General features: G+C 50.2%; 3 protein-coding genes across 3 annotated transcripts; 2 read left to right on the top strand and 1 right to left on the bottom strand.

The window, feature by feature from the left end:
- The first annotated feature begins 245 nt into the window (after positions 1 to 245).
- LOC130130877 (uncharacterized) lies at positions 246 to 3,497 on the top strand. The gene is made up of 4 exons (XM_056300734.1): positions 246 to 359; positions 457 to 645; positions 2,605 to 2,731; positions 3,143 to 3,497. The coding sequence occupies exons 1-4, from the start codon at positions 293 to 295 to the stop codon at positions 3,390 to 3,392; spliced, it is 633 nt and encodes a 210-aa protein (XP_056156709.1). The 5' UTR covers positions 246 to 292; the 3' UTR covers positions 3,393 to 3,497.
- LOC130130878 (uncharacterized) lies at positions 3,317 to 5,358 on the top strand. The gene is made up of 4 exons (XM_056300735.1): positions 3,317 to 3,413; positions 3,639 to 3,964; positions 4,070 to 4,178; positions 4,355 to 5,358. The coding sequence occupies exons 1-4, from the start codon at positions 3,400 to 3,402 to the stop codon at positions 4,434 to 4,436; spliced, it is 531 nt and encodes a 176-aa protein (XP_056156710.1). The 5' UTR covers positions 3,317 to 3,399; the 3' UTR covers positions 4,437 to 5,358.
- An 8,251-nt stretch (positions 5,359 to 13,609) lies between these two features.
- ccdc96 (coiled-coil domain containing 96) lies at positions 13,610 to 16,585 on the bottom strand. Its single transcript, XM_056300691.1, has 3 exons — positions 15,913 to 16,585; positions 14,202 to 14,546; positions 13,610 to 14,100 (listed from the first exon to the last, which is right to left on the bottom strand). Exons 1-3 carry the CDS (start codon positions 16,327 to 16,329, stop codon positions 13,780 to 13,782), a joined length of 1,083 nt encoding a protein of 360 aa, XP_056156666.1. The 5' UTR covers positions 16,330 to 16,585; the 3' UTR covers positions 13,610 to 13,779.
- Positions 16,586 to 16,695: the final 110 nt, after the last annotated feature.

The following is a 16,695-nucleotide window of genomic DNA, read 5'->3' on the forward strand; positions in this document are numbered from 1 at the left end:
CAGCAGCCTCCTTTGGCAGATCTCTGCTCGGCTGCTGCTCAGGAGTCTCACTTCCGTTGACAGCAGACGTTCAGAGAAGCAGCGCTGATGCTGATGGGGACACGAGATAATCAGTCTGACGTTAACCGGACGCCAACTCTGCACTCCACTCCAGGAAGCTACCACGCCGAAGGACCACTGAGTATAATCCTCCTCCCATAAGGCGTTAACGCCACACCGCCTTCATAAACACGTCCATCCGGGCCGTGTCTTGTTGTCTGTCTCATCAGGAGACCATCAGACGGCGGTGATCATGGTCCTCCATGCAGGCCTGAGCATTCTTTTGGCGACTCTCGTGCTTCCTCGGTGCGACCTGCGCAGTAAGTCGAGGGGTTTCTCTCTGTTTTATGGCCGTTGAGTGTGTAGAGGTGTGGGCTCACATGAAGTGCTTGTTGTGTTTCTCTGAATCTCGTCCAGCTGACAGTCCAGACGCAGAAACCGACCCGAACTGGACACCAGGGCCCGTCGGCTTTGTTCGCTTGGGAGAGTTCTGCCTGCGGATTCCCCAAGAGCCTGACTGGGCCACCTACACGCCAGTCAGCCCATCGTCTACCCAGCAACATGGACCTCTGCTCGCCCAGCATATGTTCAGTAATCCTGGAAGAGGTGAGAGATGTTTGCACATGGCGTGAGTTCATTACAGCCGTGCACATCCGACTCTGAGGTACAACACAAATGCGGATTCGCAGCATTGTGCAGCGAACTTTTTAATTTTTATTCCCCGGTGACTTGCATCGCTATCGGTGAGCTACTTCTTCTGTGCACGGACTGTCGGGATTACTGTTTAGTGCTTTACAGATGCTTTTCAGTCAGCCTGTTTTCTTTCTTTCTTTGGACCCCGCCTCCCCCCTCTCCCCAGTTTCATCCGGCCAATAACCCTACTCCTCCGAGTCGTCCCGGTTGCTGCTCCACCTCCTCTGCCGATCCGGGGAGGGCTGCAGACCACCACATGCCTCCTCCCATACATGTGGAGTCGCCAGCTGATTCTTTTCACCTGACAGTGAGGAGTTTCACATAGGGGGACGTAGCGCGTGGGAGAATCACGCTATTCCCCCTCCCCCTGACCAGGTGCCCTGACTGACCAGAGGAGGCGCTAGTGCAGCGACCAGGACACATACCCACCTCCGGCTTCCCATCCGCAGACACGGCCAATTGTGTCTGTAGGGACTCCCGACCAAGCCGGAGGTAACACGGGGATTCGATCCGGCGATCCCAGAATTGGTAGTCAATGAAATAGACCGCCACGCTACCCGGACACCCCTTCGATCAGCATTTTGCTGACAAAAGTAGTAAAAGCATCTGCTAAATGAGGGAATGTAAATGTAAGGCTGGTTAATAGACAGTCTGACGTGGGAGCAGAAGGTTTGGTTCTTGTGCATCAAGGCTTCTGTCTTGTATGTGACCAATGCGTTGGTGATATATTGAGGTGTGAAGCAACATGTTGGTTTTGCATGACTCAACGGATGAACGAGGTGATTTCATAAGAGAGTTAAACCACCCTTTCCTCTCTGACATATTTCAAATGGAGTGTCCCGTCTGTGGTCGCTCACACATGGGCTGATCATCTCATCTCATCTCATCTCATCTCATCTCATCTCATCTCATCTCATCTTCAGCCGCTTCTCCGGGATCGGGTCGCGGTGGCAGCAAGCTAAGTAGGGCACTCTAGATGTCCCTCTCCCCAGCGACGCCCTCCAGCTCCTCCTGGGGGATCCCAAGGCGTTCCCAGACCAGATTGGACATGTAGTCCCTCCAGCGAGTTCTGGGTCTACCCCGGGGTCTCCTCCCAGTTGGACGTGCCCGGTAAACCTCCAAAGCAAGGCGCCCAGGAGGCATCCTAATCAGATGCCCGAACCACCTCAACTGGCTCCTTTCGACGCGAAGGAGCAGCGGCTCTACTCCGAGCTCCCTCCGGATGTCCGAGCTCCTCACCCTATCTCTAAGGCTGAGCCCAGACACCCTATGGAGGAAACTCAGCTCAGCCGGTGGTGTCCGGGATCTCACCCTTTCGGTCACTACCCAAAGCTCATGACCATAGGTGAGGGTTGGAACGAAGATCGACTGGCAAATTGAGAGCTTTGCCTTCCGGCTCAGCTCCCTCTTCACCACAATGGTGCAGTACAACTGATAACATGGGCCGATGCTCTCTGGAAAAAGATGGTTTTAGTAAAGCTGCCACGGCGTCTAATCATTTGAGGCTGCACAGTGGCTCGGTGGTTAGCCCTGTCGCCCCGCAGCAAGAAGGTCCTGGTTTCGAACCCAAGACCGTCCCAGGTCCATTCTGTGTGGAGTTTTGCATGTTCTCCTCGTATCTACGTGGGTTTCCTCCGCGTGCTCCGGTTTCCCCCCGCCATCGAAAAGACATGCATGTTAGGGTTAGTACTCCTGCCTGTGCCCCTGAGCAAGGCACTGGCGAGAAGAACTGGAGTTGGTCCCCGGGTGCTGCAGCTGCCCACTGCTCTCATACAGTAGGATGGGTTATATGAAGAAGACACATGTCGTTGTATGTATGTAGAATGAAAAATAAAGCTTTCATGGCTTTCATGTATCGTCCTTCATCTTTAGTGGAAGAAGTGAAGAGGAGGAATTGTCGCTGCCTGAGGAAAAAGAAGAAACTGCCAACTGAAACATCCCCAGTCATACGCACAAATATATTCTTCCCCGGTCCAAAGTGTAACACCACCGAAATCATGTAAGTAATTGCGTGTGTGTGTGTGGGGGGGGGGGTCATGGTTGATCAATAATGGTGTGAATGGTTTTATCAGCATAGCCTCCCTTCCCATCCACCCCCCCCTGTATGTCTGTGTTATGTTCATCCGTCGTCTTGTTTCGCTCCATTTATTGTAAAGCAACTTTGAGTACTAGGAAAGCGCTATATAAGATTGATTTATTATTATTATTATTATTATTGTTATTATTATTATCAGCATTGCAACTGTCAGCACTTTCTCACTCGAATGGGACGAATCCTCCATATTTCCTTCACTCTTACGCCTCAAGACTGTTGTCTTGAGGCGTAAGAGTGAGCAGACGAGCCGCTCCTGGACCGCCGTGGTCATCAAGCAGCATGACGAGTTGAACTAACGCCGAGTCTGGTTTCCAGTGAAACGCTGGAGAATGGACGGAGGGTGTGCGTGAACGCGTCCGGCCTGCGGACGTACTTCAGCTTGAATTATCCTCTACAGCGAAACGGCACCACCCCACCCATACCATCCACCCCACCCATCCCTACCATCCCACCCATACCACCCATCCCTACCACCCCCACCCACACCATCCATCCTTACCACCCCACCCATACCATCCATCCCACCCACACCACCCATCCCTACCATCCCATCCCTCTCACGTGATATACCTATGTATATAGATTGGTATGTATTTCAGTTTATCACTTTTGCACATTTACTTCAGTGGCTTTAGCAAGCGCTGACGCAACAGTGTGTTTTTCTGATCTGCTTTTGGCCGTTTCCTCGCTGATGACACCAGCGATGATTATCACCTCTTGAAAGTTGAGAAGTTTGTGAAGTAAATAAATAAAACAGATTGCTCAATCAGCTCAGCATGAGTCAGACTGTAACCACAAGCACTGCCGACAGGCTTCCAGGACCAACGATGCGAGACACTCCTCGTGGAGAATTCGGACCTCCGAGTCCAGTACCTCCGATGCGAGACACTCCTCGTGGAGAATTCGGACCTCCGAGTCCAGTACCTCCGATGCGAGACACTCCTCGTGGAGAATTCGGACCTCCGAGTCCAGTACCTCCGATGCGAGACACTCCTCGTGGAGAATTCGGACCTCCGAGTCCAGTACCTCCGATGCGAGACACTCCTCGTGGAGAATTCGGACCTCCGATGCCAGGACCTCCGATGCCAGACACTCCTCGTGGAGAATTACCGAGGCCGCCTGCTTTTACGGTCCCCGGTGAGTTATGCCATGAAAGGACAAGGGTTTTCGTGTTGCGTCCCATACGCCCTGCGAAGCAGTAGAAACAGGATTCTCCTCTAATCCTTGATGTGACTTTTACAGCTCCCTGCCTTCGCTGCACCACTACAGGGCCGCCGGAAGACATTGACCCAAATACCCTGCAGCACTTGGAGGTGGTGACCCTCGGCCAACACTGTCCCGTCATAGTTAAGTAAGCATCTGCTGCACATTTCCTCTGTCACGGGCGCGCACGCACACACACACACACACAGCACTCCCCTCACCACACCCATTCAGCCATTAGCCTTCCAGACTATGCACCAGTATAATATCTCAGCATCCTCACACAGAACAAAAACACAGACTTGCCTTTTTCCTCTAACTCAGGGTCAAGATGAAGGATGTCAGCATGTGTATGGACTCATCCCAGCCATGGTTCCACATGATTATGGAGATGCTGCTCCTCTGAGGCCCCGGAGGAGCAGCATCTGGACATCTGAAACCCTTGAAGAACCCAAAGACCCCCATTAGCCAGCCTCCTCCTCAACCTTCTTCAGTACAGTCGATATTTCACTCCAATGAGTAGATGTTACCCGCCTTAAATGGACCCTCGAGCCCAAACACCACGTGTGTGTGTGTTTAAGAATGCAAGTTTGTGTATTATTCAAGAGAGAAGTTTCAACTTTCCAACGGGTTTTCCCAGATGAACTTTGAGATGTGGGGTACACCAGTCAAACAGTAAGGGGACAGTTACCATGCAGGCAAAAAGGGGTGTACTGGGGGGAATAGCGTGATCCTTCCCACGCGCAACGTCCCCCTGGTGAAACTCCTCACCGTCAGGTGAAAAGAAGCAGCTGGCGACTCCACACGTAATTTGCATCTGCAGTCCCTGGGCAGGCAAACAAACCACAATTAATACAGAAGTAAAAACATAACGACACACAAGAAAACTATTGAACAGGCAGACAAAGAACAATCAAGACAAGATATAAACATGACAATATATCAGAAAACCCGTCTCAAATGTTACGAATACAATCTGATCTATTTAAAACAGTGGATATGAATAGCAATCTGGCCTATATGACAACAACATAAAGAATGTATCAAAGGTTGTTGCCATTTGCTCATTGTCCTCAATCACTTCTGATTTATCCTTTAATATCCAATTTTGAACTAATTGACCTTCCTTCTTTGTGATTTTGCTGATGTTTTCCCAGATAACTTTACTATTTCCCTTAGACTCGTTGATGAGTTTAATAAAGAAATCCGCTTTGCCTTGCCTCAGCTCCTTTACTACTTTATTACGCAGTTCCTGAAAAGTTCTTTCATCATGTGGCAAACTAGATCTGAGAGCTGTTTTTAAAGCCAAGTCTCTTTGCTTCATCATCCTCCATATATGCCCATTTAACCGCGGCAAATTGTGCTTCTTACGTGTGTGAGAGACCCTTTTACAAAATTGTGTTTTCGTCTCATTTATTTTGGTTATCATAATATCAAAGGCTTTTTCAGACTGCATCATATTGAAGGAACCTTTACCCTCTTGTCTGTACAAGAACCGTTTCTTAGACAGCTTCCTTACAGTCAATGTCAGGTTATGATCTGATATAGCTGTTACCAAATTAAAAGATTTGGTTATTCTTTCAGGCTTACTGCTGAAGATGACATCTATATGTGTTTGTGATGACCGAGTAACCCTAGTAGGACCTTGAATTACTTATTTATCTGATATACTCTTTAGTTTTTTTCCTGATTACTTTCTCGGCCCAGTTAATGTTAAAATCACCTAGCATAATTAACTCAGTCTTGTTACTGATTTCCTTCAACGGGGATTTAAATTAATCATAGAAAGTGTTATCGGATGTGGGGGGTCGGTATAGACCAACAATAAGGAAAGACGTGGTCGGAGATGATGTAAGTTTGACAGCAATACTTTCTAGGTCTTGCATAGAGTTAAAATGTACCTCCTCACCTTTACGATGTTCCCTCACATACATGAGAACGCCACCACCTCTACCCAACTGGCCAAGAGTTATATCGTATATAGTATAACTCTTGGCCATCGGTGGCCAGGGGTTATACCGTACCAATTCAGTTCCATAAACTGTACATCCCTAATTTTAGATGTCATCATGTTTGTTCGCACCCACCGTCACTCTCGCACTACTACGATACCGTTTCTTTGCATATTTTTAGCATGCGTTGCCGCTCTCACCCATGCTGAACGTTACCCAACACGGACTGTTTCCCTTTCCCTAGAACCGCTTCAAATGTTGACCCCTTCCTTACCTTATACAGCCCTCAGGGTTCACATGCGACCTGCTGTCTGAGATGGATGTACCACAGAACCTGCAAACTAGTGAAGCAAGAGGCTTCACACGACGCAGCTGTGGTTGAGCAAGGAGGCCAGTGGTGTCATATGTTTGGACTGAAAACGTTACAGTGGATATCTGTCGATTTACTTTCTCCATGTCGCTAATGAATTGTTTTTCATACTATGTCTCAGATATGTATTACGCTGTAGAGATGTATCTGTTGTACTCTCTTGACCCCTGCGGGGAAATTCATGCTCTGTATTTAACCCACCCTAGCTGTGTAGCTAGGAGCAGCGGGCAGCCACCGTGCAGCGCCCGGGGACCAACTCCAGTTCTTCTTTCCATTGCCTTGCTCAGGGGCACAGACAGGAGTATTAACCTTAACATGCATGTCTTTTTGATGGTGGGAGGAAACCAGAGCACCCGGAGAAAACCCACCGCAGACACGGGGAGAACATGCAAACTCCACACAGGAAGGACCTGGGATGACCCCCAAGATTAGGCAAACCCAGGGTTCGAACCCAGGACCTTCTTGCTGTGAGGCGACAGCGCTAGCCACTGGGCCACCGTGCCGCCCAGAACATACATACATTGTTGTTGGCAATACAGTTCACACAATTGTTGTTGTTCATACAGAAGATGCATGAGGCATCTTCTGCCGGACTGTATGAACAACAACAGGGGTATTGCAAAGAATGGACGTTTTGCACATGTGTTGGCAATGGACCTCTCTGAGGAAAGGCAATTTTGAAAAAAGGAAAGGAAGAGTTCACATGATTGGTGTTCTCCAACTCACAATTCAGACCTGATCGGCTGGTTTCAACAGTAACCAGTGTTGAAGGTTAAGTGGTTAAAATGCCAATGCTTCTTTACTCCTGATGATTGCTGTGACATCTACTCACCACTATGACATTAGATGTTACTGAAGAGGAACCAGTTTCGACTCACACACACCCTGCTACATGAGATACTTTCTGTCTCTTCTCCTGGATCGCCACCTTGCCGTGGTGGAGAAGCTTACCAGTGATCCCAAGAGCTATGCTGTCTGGAGCTTGGCTCCTGGTAGGGTCACCCAAGGCAGACAGGTCAAGGGGGAGGTTCCAGATGAACAAACAAAGACCTCAACGATGGAACTGGCGGGAGATGTCTCCAGGTCACAACGGCAGTGAAGGTGGATGAAGGCTGCAAAAGAGGGTGGTCCCCAGTCGTCTTGGTGCTCCGCGCCATTGGACTCTGGCCACCCCCTGCCAAGGACCGTGTGGTGGCTGCAGGCGCATCAGCCTCTCCACGTAAAACGCTGTCATGCACAGGTGTCCTCCCGTTATGTAGCTCCAGGATCAGCCTCTACACCCACCTGAAGACTCAGAGGGACCCAGAGGGAGGATGGTCATACTTGACCCCGAATGACCGCCGATGATGATGATTTCCTGTCTATAGTATAGACTTTGTGTTACCTAGAGATTTCACTGTCCCAAAGTTCCCAACAATAAAGCTGCCAGAACAAATGGAGTAAGAGAGAGCGGTGTGCTGGGTGGTGGGTTTGTGTATATGAATGTGTATATATATATGTAGGATGTGCTGATGGAAGGAAGGTTGCCAGGGATAATCCCCTGAGAAGAGATGAGTGGTTGGGCATACCACGCCCCACAATACAGTGCACAAGTCGAAGGCAAGCCAACAATCCCCGCAATGGCGCTTGCTTGACTTGGCTCACTATGTTGGGATGGTTTCATTTCAGCCTCCCACCATCACCTCAGTAAAGGTCTTTACTGCCTCCTTTTAAACTCTGGCCATGCATGTGTAATCCACTTAGCAGGATAAGAGTTGAACCCTCGGCATCTGACGTAGACAGGGTTTGCTCTAACATTAAAAAAAACCCACTCTGCTCCACTGACACGACTCGTTCAGAATGCCTGTAACTTCATCTGCCTCGTCGACCACCTCCTTCAATGGCACCGTGAGCTCGATGAAACCACACAATCAATCCACTCGTGTGTCCGTAACAACCAGTTCTGACCTTGACCCATCCACATCTTGCTTCCTCTTTCATACGTACGTAGGTTCTTCACCAGCATTTTTTTTTCTTTTCCCAGAAGGAGGTGCCATGCTCTATACAGGTTTCCCTGTATGGACCGTATCCTGATGTCTGAGCGCAGCATGTGCTGAACTCTTCCTCTGATTTTCCATATCCACCCTGCTGACACAGTATAAGTGCTGCAGAACTGAATACCGTATTTCAGCAGCCTAGGTTGACGACATCACATCATTCTTTTAAAGATACTTCTCACTTCTTAGGGTCAGGAAGGGACGGCTATCTGTTCTTAGGGTCAGGAAGGGACGGCTATCTGTTCTTAGGGTCAGGAAGGGACGGCTATCTGTTCTTAGGGTCAGGAAGGGACGGCTATCTGTTCTTAGGGTCAGGAAGGGACGGCTATCTGTTCTTAGGGTCAGGAAGGGGTGGCTATCTGTTCTTAGGGTCAGGAAGGGATGGCTATCTGTTCTTAGGGTCAGGAAGGGACGGCTATCTGTTCTTAGGGTCAGGAAGGGACGGCTATCTGTGTTACCGAACTTTTGGCCTTGTACAGACAGTTGGATTTAGTATAATAGGAGGAAAGTGGGGCGCCACAGTGGCGCAGTGGTTAGCGCAATCACCTCACAGGAAGAAGGTCCTGGGTTCGAGCCCCGGGGTTGTCCAACCTTGGGGGTCGTCCAACCTTGGGGGTCGTCCAGCGTGGTCCTCTGTGTGGAGTTTGCATGTTCTCCCCGTGTCTGCGTGGGTTTCCTCGGGGGGGCTCTGGTTTCCTCCCACAGTCCAAACACATGTAGGTCAGGTGAATCGGCCGTGCTAAATCGTCCCTAGGAATGAATGTGTGCATGTGGGCCCTGTGATGGCTTGGCGGCCTGTCCAGGGTGTCTCCCCGCCTGCCGCCCAATGACTGCTGGGATAGGCTCCAGCATTCCTGCAACCCTGAGAGCAGGATAAGCGGATGGGATGGGATGGGATGGGATGGGATGGGATGGGATGGGGGAAAGTGAACCTTGTATCTGTCTCTATGTCTCAGAGCTGGTCCTCCTGCCTTTCTTCATCCGGTCTTTCCCTTATGAGACGTGTTTCGGGTTTGCTGCCAGCTGTCCGGTGGTTTGTTTTTTGACCGCAGAAGAATTGTTCAAGAATAGAGGCTGATAAAGGATCATTTCTTCAAGCCCTACATTGCTACACCTCTTATGGCTATATCTTTAAACCAGAGACGTGGACCACAGTCACATGACTTGGAATCGAGTCAGACTCAAGTCAACAAATTGATGACTTTTCAGACTTGACAAAACTGAGAAAGACTTGCAACTCGACTTTTACTTTAACAAGAAAGACTTACGACTTCTCTTGGACTTGAGTCCTTAAAAGACATGCATGTTAGGGTTCATACGTCTGCCTGTGCCCCTGAGCAAGGCAATGGAAAGAAGAACTGGAGTTGGTCCCTGGGAGCTGCAGCTGCCCACCGCTCCTATACAATAGGATGGGTTACATGCAGAGAAGACATTTCGTTGTATGAGTGAACAATGACAAATGCTTAAGTGTCCTGTGTGTCTTGACTCGATACCTTCTCCTCTTCTCTCGTTGCTATTGTGTTTTGTTTTTGTTTTGTTTTTTTGGAAGGCACAGTGATCAGAAATGAAACTGATAAGATACATATCAAACATTATATCGGGCGTCCGGGTAGCGTGGCGGTCTATTCCGTTGCCCACCAACACGGGGATCGGCTGTTCGAATCCCCGTGTTGCCTCCGGCTTGGTCGGGCGTCCCTACGGACACAATTGGCCGTGTCTGCGGGTGAGAAGCCGGATGTGGGTATGTGTTCTGGTCGCTGCACTAGCGCTTCCTCTGGTCGGTCGGGGCGTCCGTTCAGGAGGGGGAACTGGGGGGAATAACGTGATTCTCCCACGCGCTACGTCCCCCTGGTGAAACTCCTCACTGTCAGGTGAAAAGAAGCGGCTGGCGACTCCACATGTATGGGAGGAGGCACGTGGTAGTCTGCAGCCCTCCCCGTGTCGGCAGAGGGGGTGGAGCGGAGACCCGGACGGCTCGGAAGAGTGGGGCAATTGGCCAAGTACAATTAGGGAGAAAAGGGGGGGGGGTCTAACGAAGGTTAGGTGCAGATTACAAAACAAAATGACTGACGTGGAGAGTTCTTGAAACTTTATTGAAGAAGAAGAAAAAAAATGTCATCACCCCAAATGACTCTTGACAGCCAGCGATCTTTACCGCTGAATGCTGGTTTCTAACGCGCAAGTGGGAGCCTATCTGAAACCAGTACCAGACTTTCGTTCCACACCTTGTGGTAAACACCGGCTCACGTGTCACGACGCTTCGCATTTCTGGCGGCGGAAGCGCAAAGCCGCGTTACGACCTCACACGTTCAAGCCCACGCCGTCCTGCAGCAGAACGAGCCTCGACACAGGGCTCTTGATGGTAACTCAAAGCGCCAGATGCCTTCATCCGGAACACGCGTCATGCAAACAGCTGTGGCTACAACCAGGCAACACATGCGCATGTGCCAACTGTTTCGGCACACGCGCGTGTCTCGCTTTCGACACGACGGACCGGAAGTCGTATTAGTTTTTGCAAATTCACATTTTTTTGCACTTGTCTTGCAGGTGAGCAGTTCACACGCCACCCTAAAGCACCCTACAGTGCAGGTATGCAGTTTATACCCGGGGTTTGTAACGTCCATAAATGTCGGTCTGGATATATATGGTCAAGAGCCAAAGATGTACTGTACTGCTTTAGTCCGTTTGCACGACTGGTCTCCGTTTTAGAGGAGAAAAGTAGAGCTGGACAGTCTGCACCACCACCACCACAACTTAAACAAGCCAACGAATGAGACCCAAGGTCCCCTCAAGCTTTCCAGAGAAGCTCTAAATACAGCCATTTAGATTTTGAGACGAAGCGTTTAAGTATCTCACAGGAACCATCATCACCGTCATCTAATGGAGACGCCTCCAACTGTACTCTGCATCATGTTACCTGGCCCCGTCCTCAGAAATGCTGCTCCAGTACAATATTATGAGACTTGACTCACCTGAAAAATGATGCTGGGTGCCCAGATAGCAAAATTACTGTGGCCCCGGGGCCCGTCCCACACCCGACACTTTCATCCGGCGTGGAACGATGGCACTCTTGTTTGCCAGATCTGGGTCAGAACCAAGCCACATATTTGCCAAAGGTGGCCCATATTTGTTTTGTGATATTGGGGCCATATTGACCATTTACCACACGGGCCACCTCAGGGTCACATCCGGATCACATGTTGCCCAGAGCACCGCATCTTTGCCAAAAAAAAAGGCCCCACATGTGATTTGGCATATTTGGGCCACATTTGCTGTTATACATGTGGGCCACTTCAGGCTCACATCCATTTTGTCAGGGCCAGAAGAAGACCAGCAGTGCCGCGTCATTACCTTAAGTGGCCCACATCCGGATGCTATCTGGGTGTACTTAATACAGAAAAGTACTTGAGCACATACGGCAAACCTTATGGCCCATAAGTAAATCCACTTCTTGTGCAGGAGTGCCACCTAATGACTGCAAAAGAAAACAGCATTTCAATATTAAAGGCTAACGTGATACACGGTTTAGTCCAGTACATATACATGTGGCGGCGATGTACCTCTGACTTTGAAAGTTTGTCATCTTTATTTTGTTTTCTTGCCCACTGATGTCAAACTACCTCCAAGTCCCCGGTACTACATCACCACCATGGGTGATGGGGAGGGGGCACATTGCAGCAGGGGTGAAAATCCATCTATTCCTCATCCAAACCGCCTATCCTGCACTCAGGGTGGCAGTCATTGGGAGGCAGGCGGGGAGACACCCTGGACAGGCCGCCAAGCCGTCACAGGGCCCACACATTCACACCTAGGGACAATCTAGTACGGCCGGTTCACCTGGCCTACGTGTCTTTGGACTGTGGGAGGAAACCGGAGCCCCCGGAGGAAACCCACACAGACACGGAGAGAACACGCAAACTCCACACAGAGGACGACCCCCAAGGTTGGACTACCCCGGGGCTCGAACCCAGGACCTTCTTGCCGTGAGGCGACCGCCCTAACCACTGCGCCACCGTGAGCAGGGGGAAAACGTCCACTGGAATAGGGCGGCGCGACTACGGCCAGGGGCTACACTGGTAACCCCGTCCTCTCAGGGCGGCCTGGTGTAAGCGATCAAGCCAGAGCACATCAGCTGTCAGCTGTGTACGCTGTCTCGGGACGGATCTAGGCCACACCGAGACCTCAGTAACGTGTGGACATACACCAAGACAAACTCACATTTCACACTGAATAAACTTGTCCTCGGTAATGTCAGAAAATGTTTTCAGTCAGTGAAAAGTACTGAATTAAATACCGATCCAGGCTTTTTAAAACTCTCGAATACCGCTGTTTCCCAATATGGTAAACCACATAATGTCCAGAACTTATGCATAGTGACACAACCCCTAGCAATGCTATGCTGACTGAAGGTCCGTCCATCCATCCATCTGTTATACCCGCATAATCTAATTCAGGATGACAGGCCACACGGGGCTCACACACCTTTATAGACCCAATTATAGACTTAAATTCATTTCAGTACATATACATACACACATTATATTTATATATACATATATATATATATATATATATATATATATATATATATATATATAGAGAGAGAGAGAGAGAGAGAGAGAGAGAGAGAGAGAGAGAGAGAGAGAGAGAGAGAGAGAGAGAGAGCGAGAGAGAGAGAGAGAGAGAGAGAGAGATACCTTAAATGTGAAAAATTTGAAAAACAGCTAGGGGCTTTTGTCCAGGAGCTGGAACATGTGACTCCAGAGTAGCAGGAAATGGACGACGCAGGTAAGCTGCGGGTGGTCCTGGGAGGGGGGGCCGGCGGCGAGCATTGCAGCAAAATTTATACTTTCCTGCCACAACCTGAGAGACACTGGGTGACGGCACCTATTGCTACTGTTGTTGTTTGATATAATAACCATTGTTGTTGTTGCTGTTATTATTATAATCATTGTTGTGCTGTGTTGTTGTTGCTTTACATGCTTTGGCAATATGTACACACACGTATGTCATGCCAATGAAGCCCATAGTGAATTGAATTGAATTGAGAGAGAGAGAGAGAGAGAGAGAGAGAGAGAGAGAGAGAGAGAGAGAGAGAGAGAGAGAGAGAGAGAAATAAGTCATGAGATAATATGGACAGAAATCATATAATATAAAGTACAGACAGAATATGAATATGGCAAAGTATCAAAGTATACATGTATTTATTTTATTTGCCTAAATAATAATCAGCATTTTGTTAAAATGCTATTTGTATGATTGTCCAGTCTCAGTATTTCTGTGCGTGTGTGTGTGTGTGTGTTTGTGTGTTTTCTAAGCAGGTACACACATTCAAAGAAGGCTTTCTGTACTATACTCAGCTTTTCCTGTTTCCCCCCCACCTTAGTTATTCTACAGTCGCTTCTTCCTCCGTCTGCCAGACTTTGGGACCAGCTCGGCTCGTGCAAGCCTCAGCTGCCTCAGCTGCTCTTCCAGGTGGTCACAGGCGTCCACTTGGTCCTCATAGTCCCGGAGCAGGACGGTGTTCCCAAGCAGCCCGCGGCGCTCCTTCAGCCGCAGGTTGTCCGCGCGCAGGCTGTTGCAGGCCTGCTTCAGCCTTGTCAACGCGTCCCTCTTCTCGGCCACCGTGGACCTCACCTCGGCCAGCCGGGATCGCTTGGCGTGGTTCTCCGTCAGACTCCACTGGAACTTTTCCTTCACATGTGTCAGAACCTGACAGGAAGGAAACCAGGAAAAGCAAAGCCGTATGGAATCAGAAGAGTACGTCATACATTTAACATCTGTGACTTTGAAACTACGTCCCTTCGACTCACCTCAGTGGTGGCGATGATCTTGTTGCTGAGCTTCAGCAGTTCCTTGTTTTGCATATCAATCTTCTCATTCAACGCCTTGCTCTCAGACATCAGTTCAGAACAGAGCAGTTGGAGGCGCTTCTCCTGCTCCTCCTTGGGACAGTCTGTGACTTGGTACTTTCGTATTTTGTTCTTCAGCCTGATGTTTTCCAGGCGCGCTTTGACCAGCTTGTCCTCGTGATGGTGCTCCGAGGCCTGGATTTGCTCCACCTTGGCCTGAGCGGCCTGTTTCCCCAGCTTCCCTCTCAGCACTGTGACAAGTACATCCTGCTTCAGCGCCATCAAGTCTCGCCACTCCTTTTCCACCTGAGCACAAGGATAACACAGTCTGAATTAAAGTTGCTCCAAGGCGTCTCGGATTTGTGTTGACTTTGTGCACCCCCGCGGACAAAAGCTGTAGTGTTTTGCGCAAGAACAATTTTATTGTTGGAAACATCTACTACAACCACTCTCAGGGTAGCTGGTGCATTTGTTTTTGAGCAGAAGAATGAGAGATGTGGTAATGTTTTGGAAAATCAGCTGTTGGCGAGATATACAGCGATGAGGTACTGTATCTCTAATTCTGACTATGTGTCCCGCCGGTGTGGTGTAAAACGTTTCATCAGATTTCACAGGGAATCCAACCCGGAGACAAGGATTCGGATTCATTATACACCAATATCTAATCTTCTCAGCACTTGGAGGTGCTGAGAGTCAGCACCTCCAGGTCTGAGGCCATGGTTCTCTGCCGGAAAACGGTGGATTGCTCCCTCCGGGTTGGGGATGAGTTGTTGCCTCAAGTGAAGGAGTTCAAGTATCTCGGGGTCTTGTTCACGAGTGAGGGTAGGATGGAGCGGGAGATTGACAGGCAGATTGGTGCAGCATCGTTCGTAATGCGGACATTGTACCGGACCATTGTGGTGAAGAGGGAGCTGAGCTGGAAGGCAAAGCTCTCAATTTACCAGTCAATCTTCGTTGCAACCCTCACCTATGCTCATGAGCTTTGAGTAGTGACCGAAAGGGTGAGATCACGGTTACAAGCAGCTGAAATCAGTTTCCTCCGTAGGGTGTCTGGGCTCAGCCTTAGAGATAGGGTGAGGAGCTCAGACATCCGCAGGGAGCTCGGAGTAGAGCCGCTGCTCCTTCGCATCGAAAGGAGCCAGTTGAGGTGGTTCGGGCATCTGATTAGGATGCCTCCTGGGGTGCCTTCTTTGGAGGTTTACCGGGCACGGCGAACTGGGAGGAGACCCCGGGGTAGACCCAGAACGCGCTGGAGGGACTACATGTCCAATCTGGCCTGGGAACGCCTTGGGATCCCCCAGGAGGAGCTGGAGGGCGTTGCTGGGGAGATGGGGAGAAGGACCTCTGGAGTGCCCTACTTAGCTCGCTGCCACCGATCCGACCCCGGAAAAGCGGCTGAAGAGGAGATCTCATCTTCTCGCTGATAGTGTCATCCGGTTACACTGGTCGCATCAAAAACCTCCTCATAGCAGGTTTAAGATTTTACAGAGCTGCACAGTCAACCAGTCATAGAAAAACAAAATACATCACATTTCATTCTGGACAGGTTGAGCAACACTAAAAGGGAGGGGGGGGGGGAACAATATTAGGTCAGTTGTGCCCTATACATTAGAGGACAAAATCATGGAAGTACAGACCACAAGAGCAATGGCTATTTAAATGACCAACAAACCTGGTCTAACTTCTCTTGGCTGCGTCGTTTCAGCTCTTCTGTCTGCTGCTGAGCCGCCTCTGTGATTCTGGCCTGGCGCCACTTGAGGTCAGCCAGAATCGCCATGTGCTTGCGGTAGTCCCGGTCTATCGCCGTCCCCCCTCTCTCCTGCTGGCCGTCGTCCGCCGTCTTGCTGTTAAAGTAGTGCGCCAGTTTCGCCTGCAGCTCCCTGCAGTGCTGACGGAGCCTCTCTCTTTCTGCACGGAACCGACGGAGGAGCCGCACGCATTCCTCCACGTCAATGTCCTCTTCGTCCAAAGGAGGGGCAAAAGTTTCGTCCTCTCTTTCCTCCACCTCCTGATCAGGACTGACACGGGACAGTGGGGTCTCCCGGTCCAGCCTGGGGTGTGCATCCCGATTGCCGCCATCTTCAAACATGCCAGTAGGTAGCTCGATCTGGGGACCCTCACCGGTAGGCACGTTGATCTCAAATGAGGGCTCACCTACAGGGCCCCGTCCCGGCTCAGGCACGAGCGAGTCTTCCCCGGTGGGCTCCTCCGAGGCTCCCGGGCTTCCGCGATTTTGTTCCTCCTGCTCTGGCGCCTCCTCGCCGTTCACTCTCTCAGGCGGGGCGTCTTCTCGATCGTCCACAGCATCAGTACCAAGAGCACCGCCCCCCCACCTCCCCCCCTCCGTCGAAGAACGGACAGGCGCCGCATTTCGCGTCTTGTTCCCCACCTCGGCGCGTTTAACTTCAGACGGTGGGTCGATTCCTATCCGGCCCGCTTCACCATCCATTGAGGA

This window comes from Lampris incognitus, chromosome 20 (genome assembly GCF_029633865.1).
Source record: "Lampris incognitus isolate fLamInc1 chromosome 20, fLamInc1.hap2, whole genome shotgun sequence".
In the NCBI taxonomy this organism is placed as follows: domain Eukaryota; kingdom Metazoa; phylum Chordata; class Actinopteri; order Lampriformes; family Lampridae; genus Lampris; species Lampris incognitus.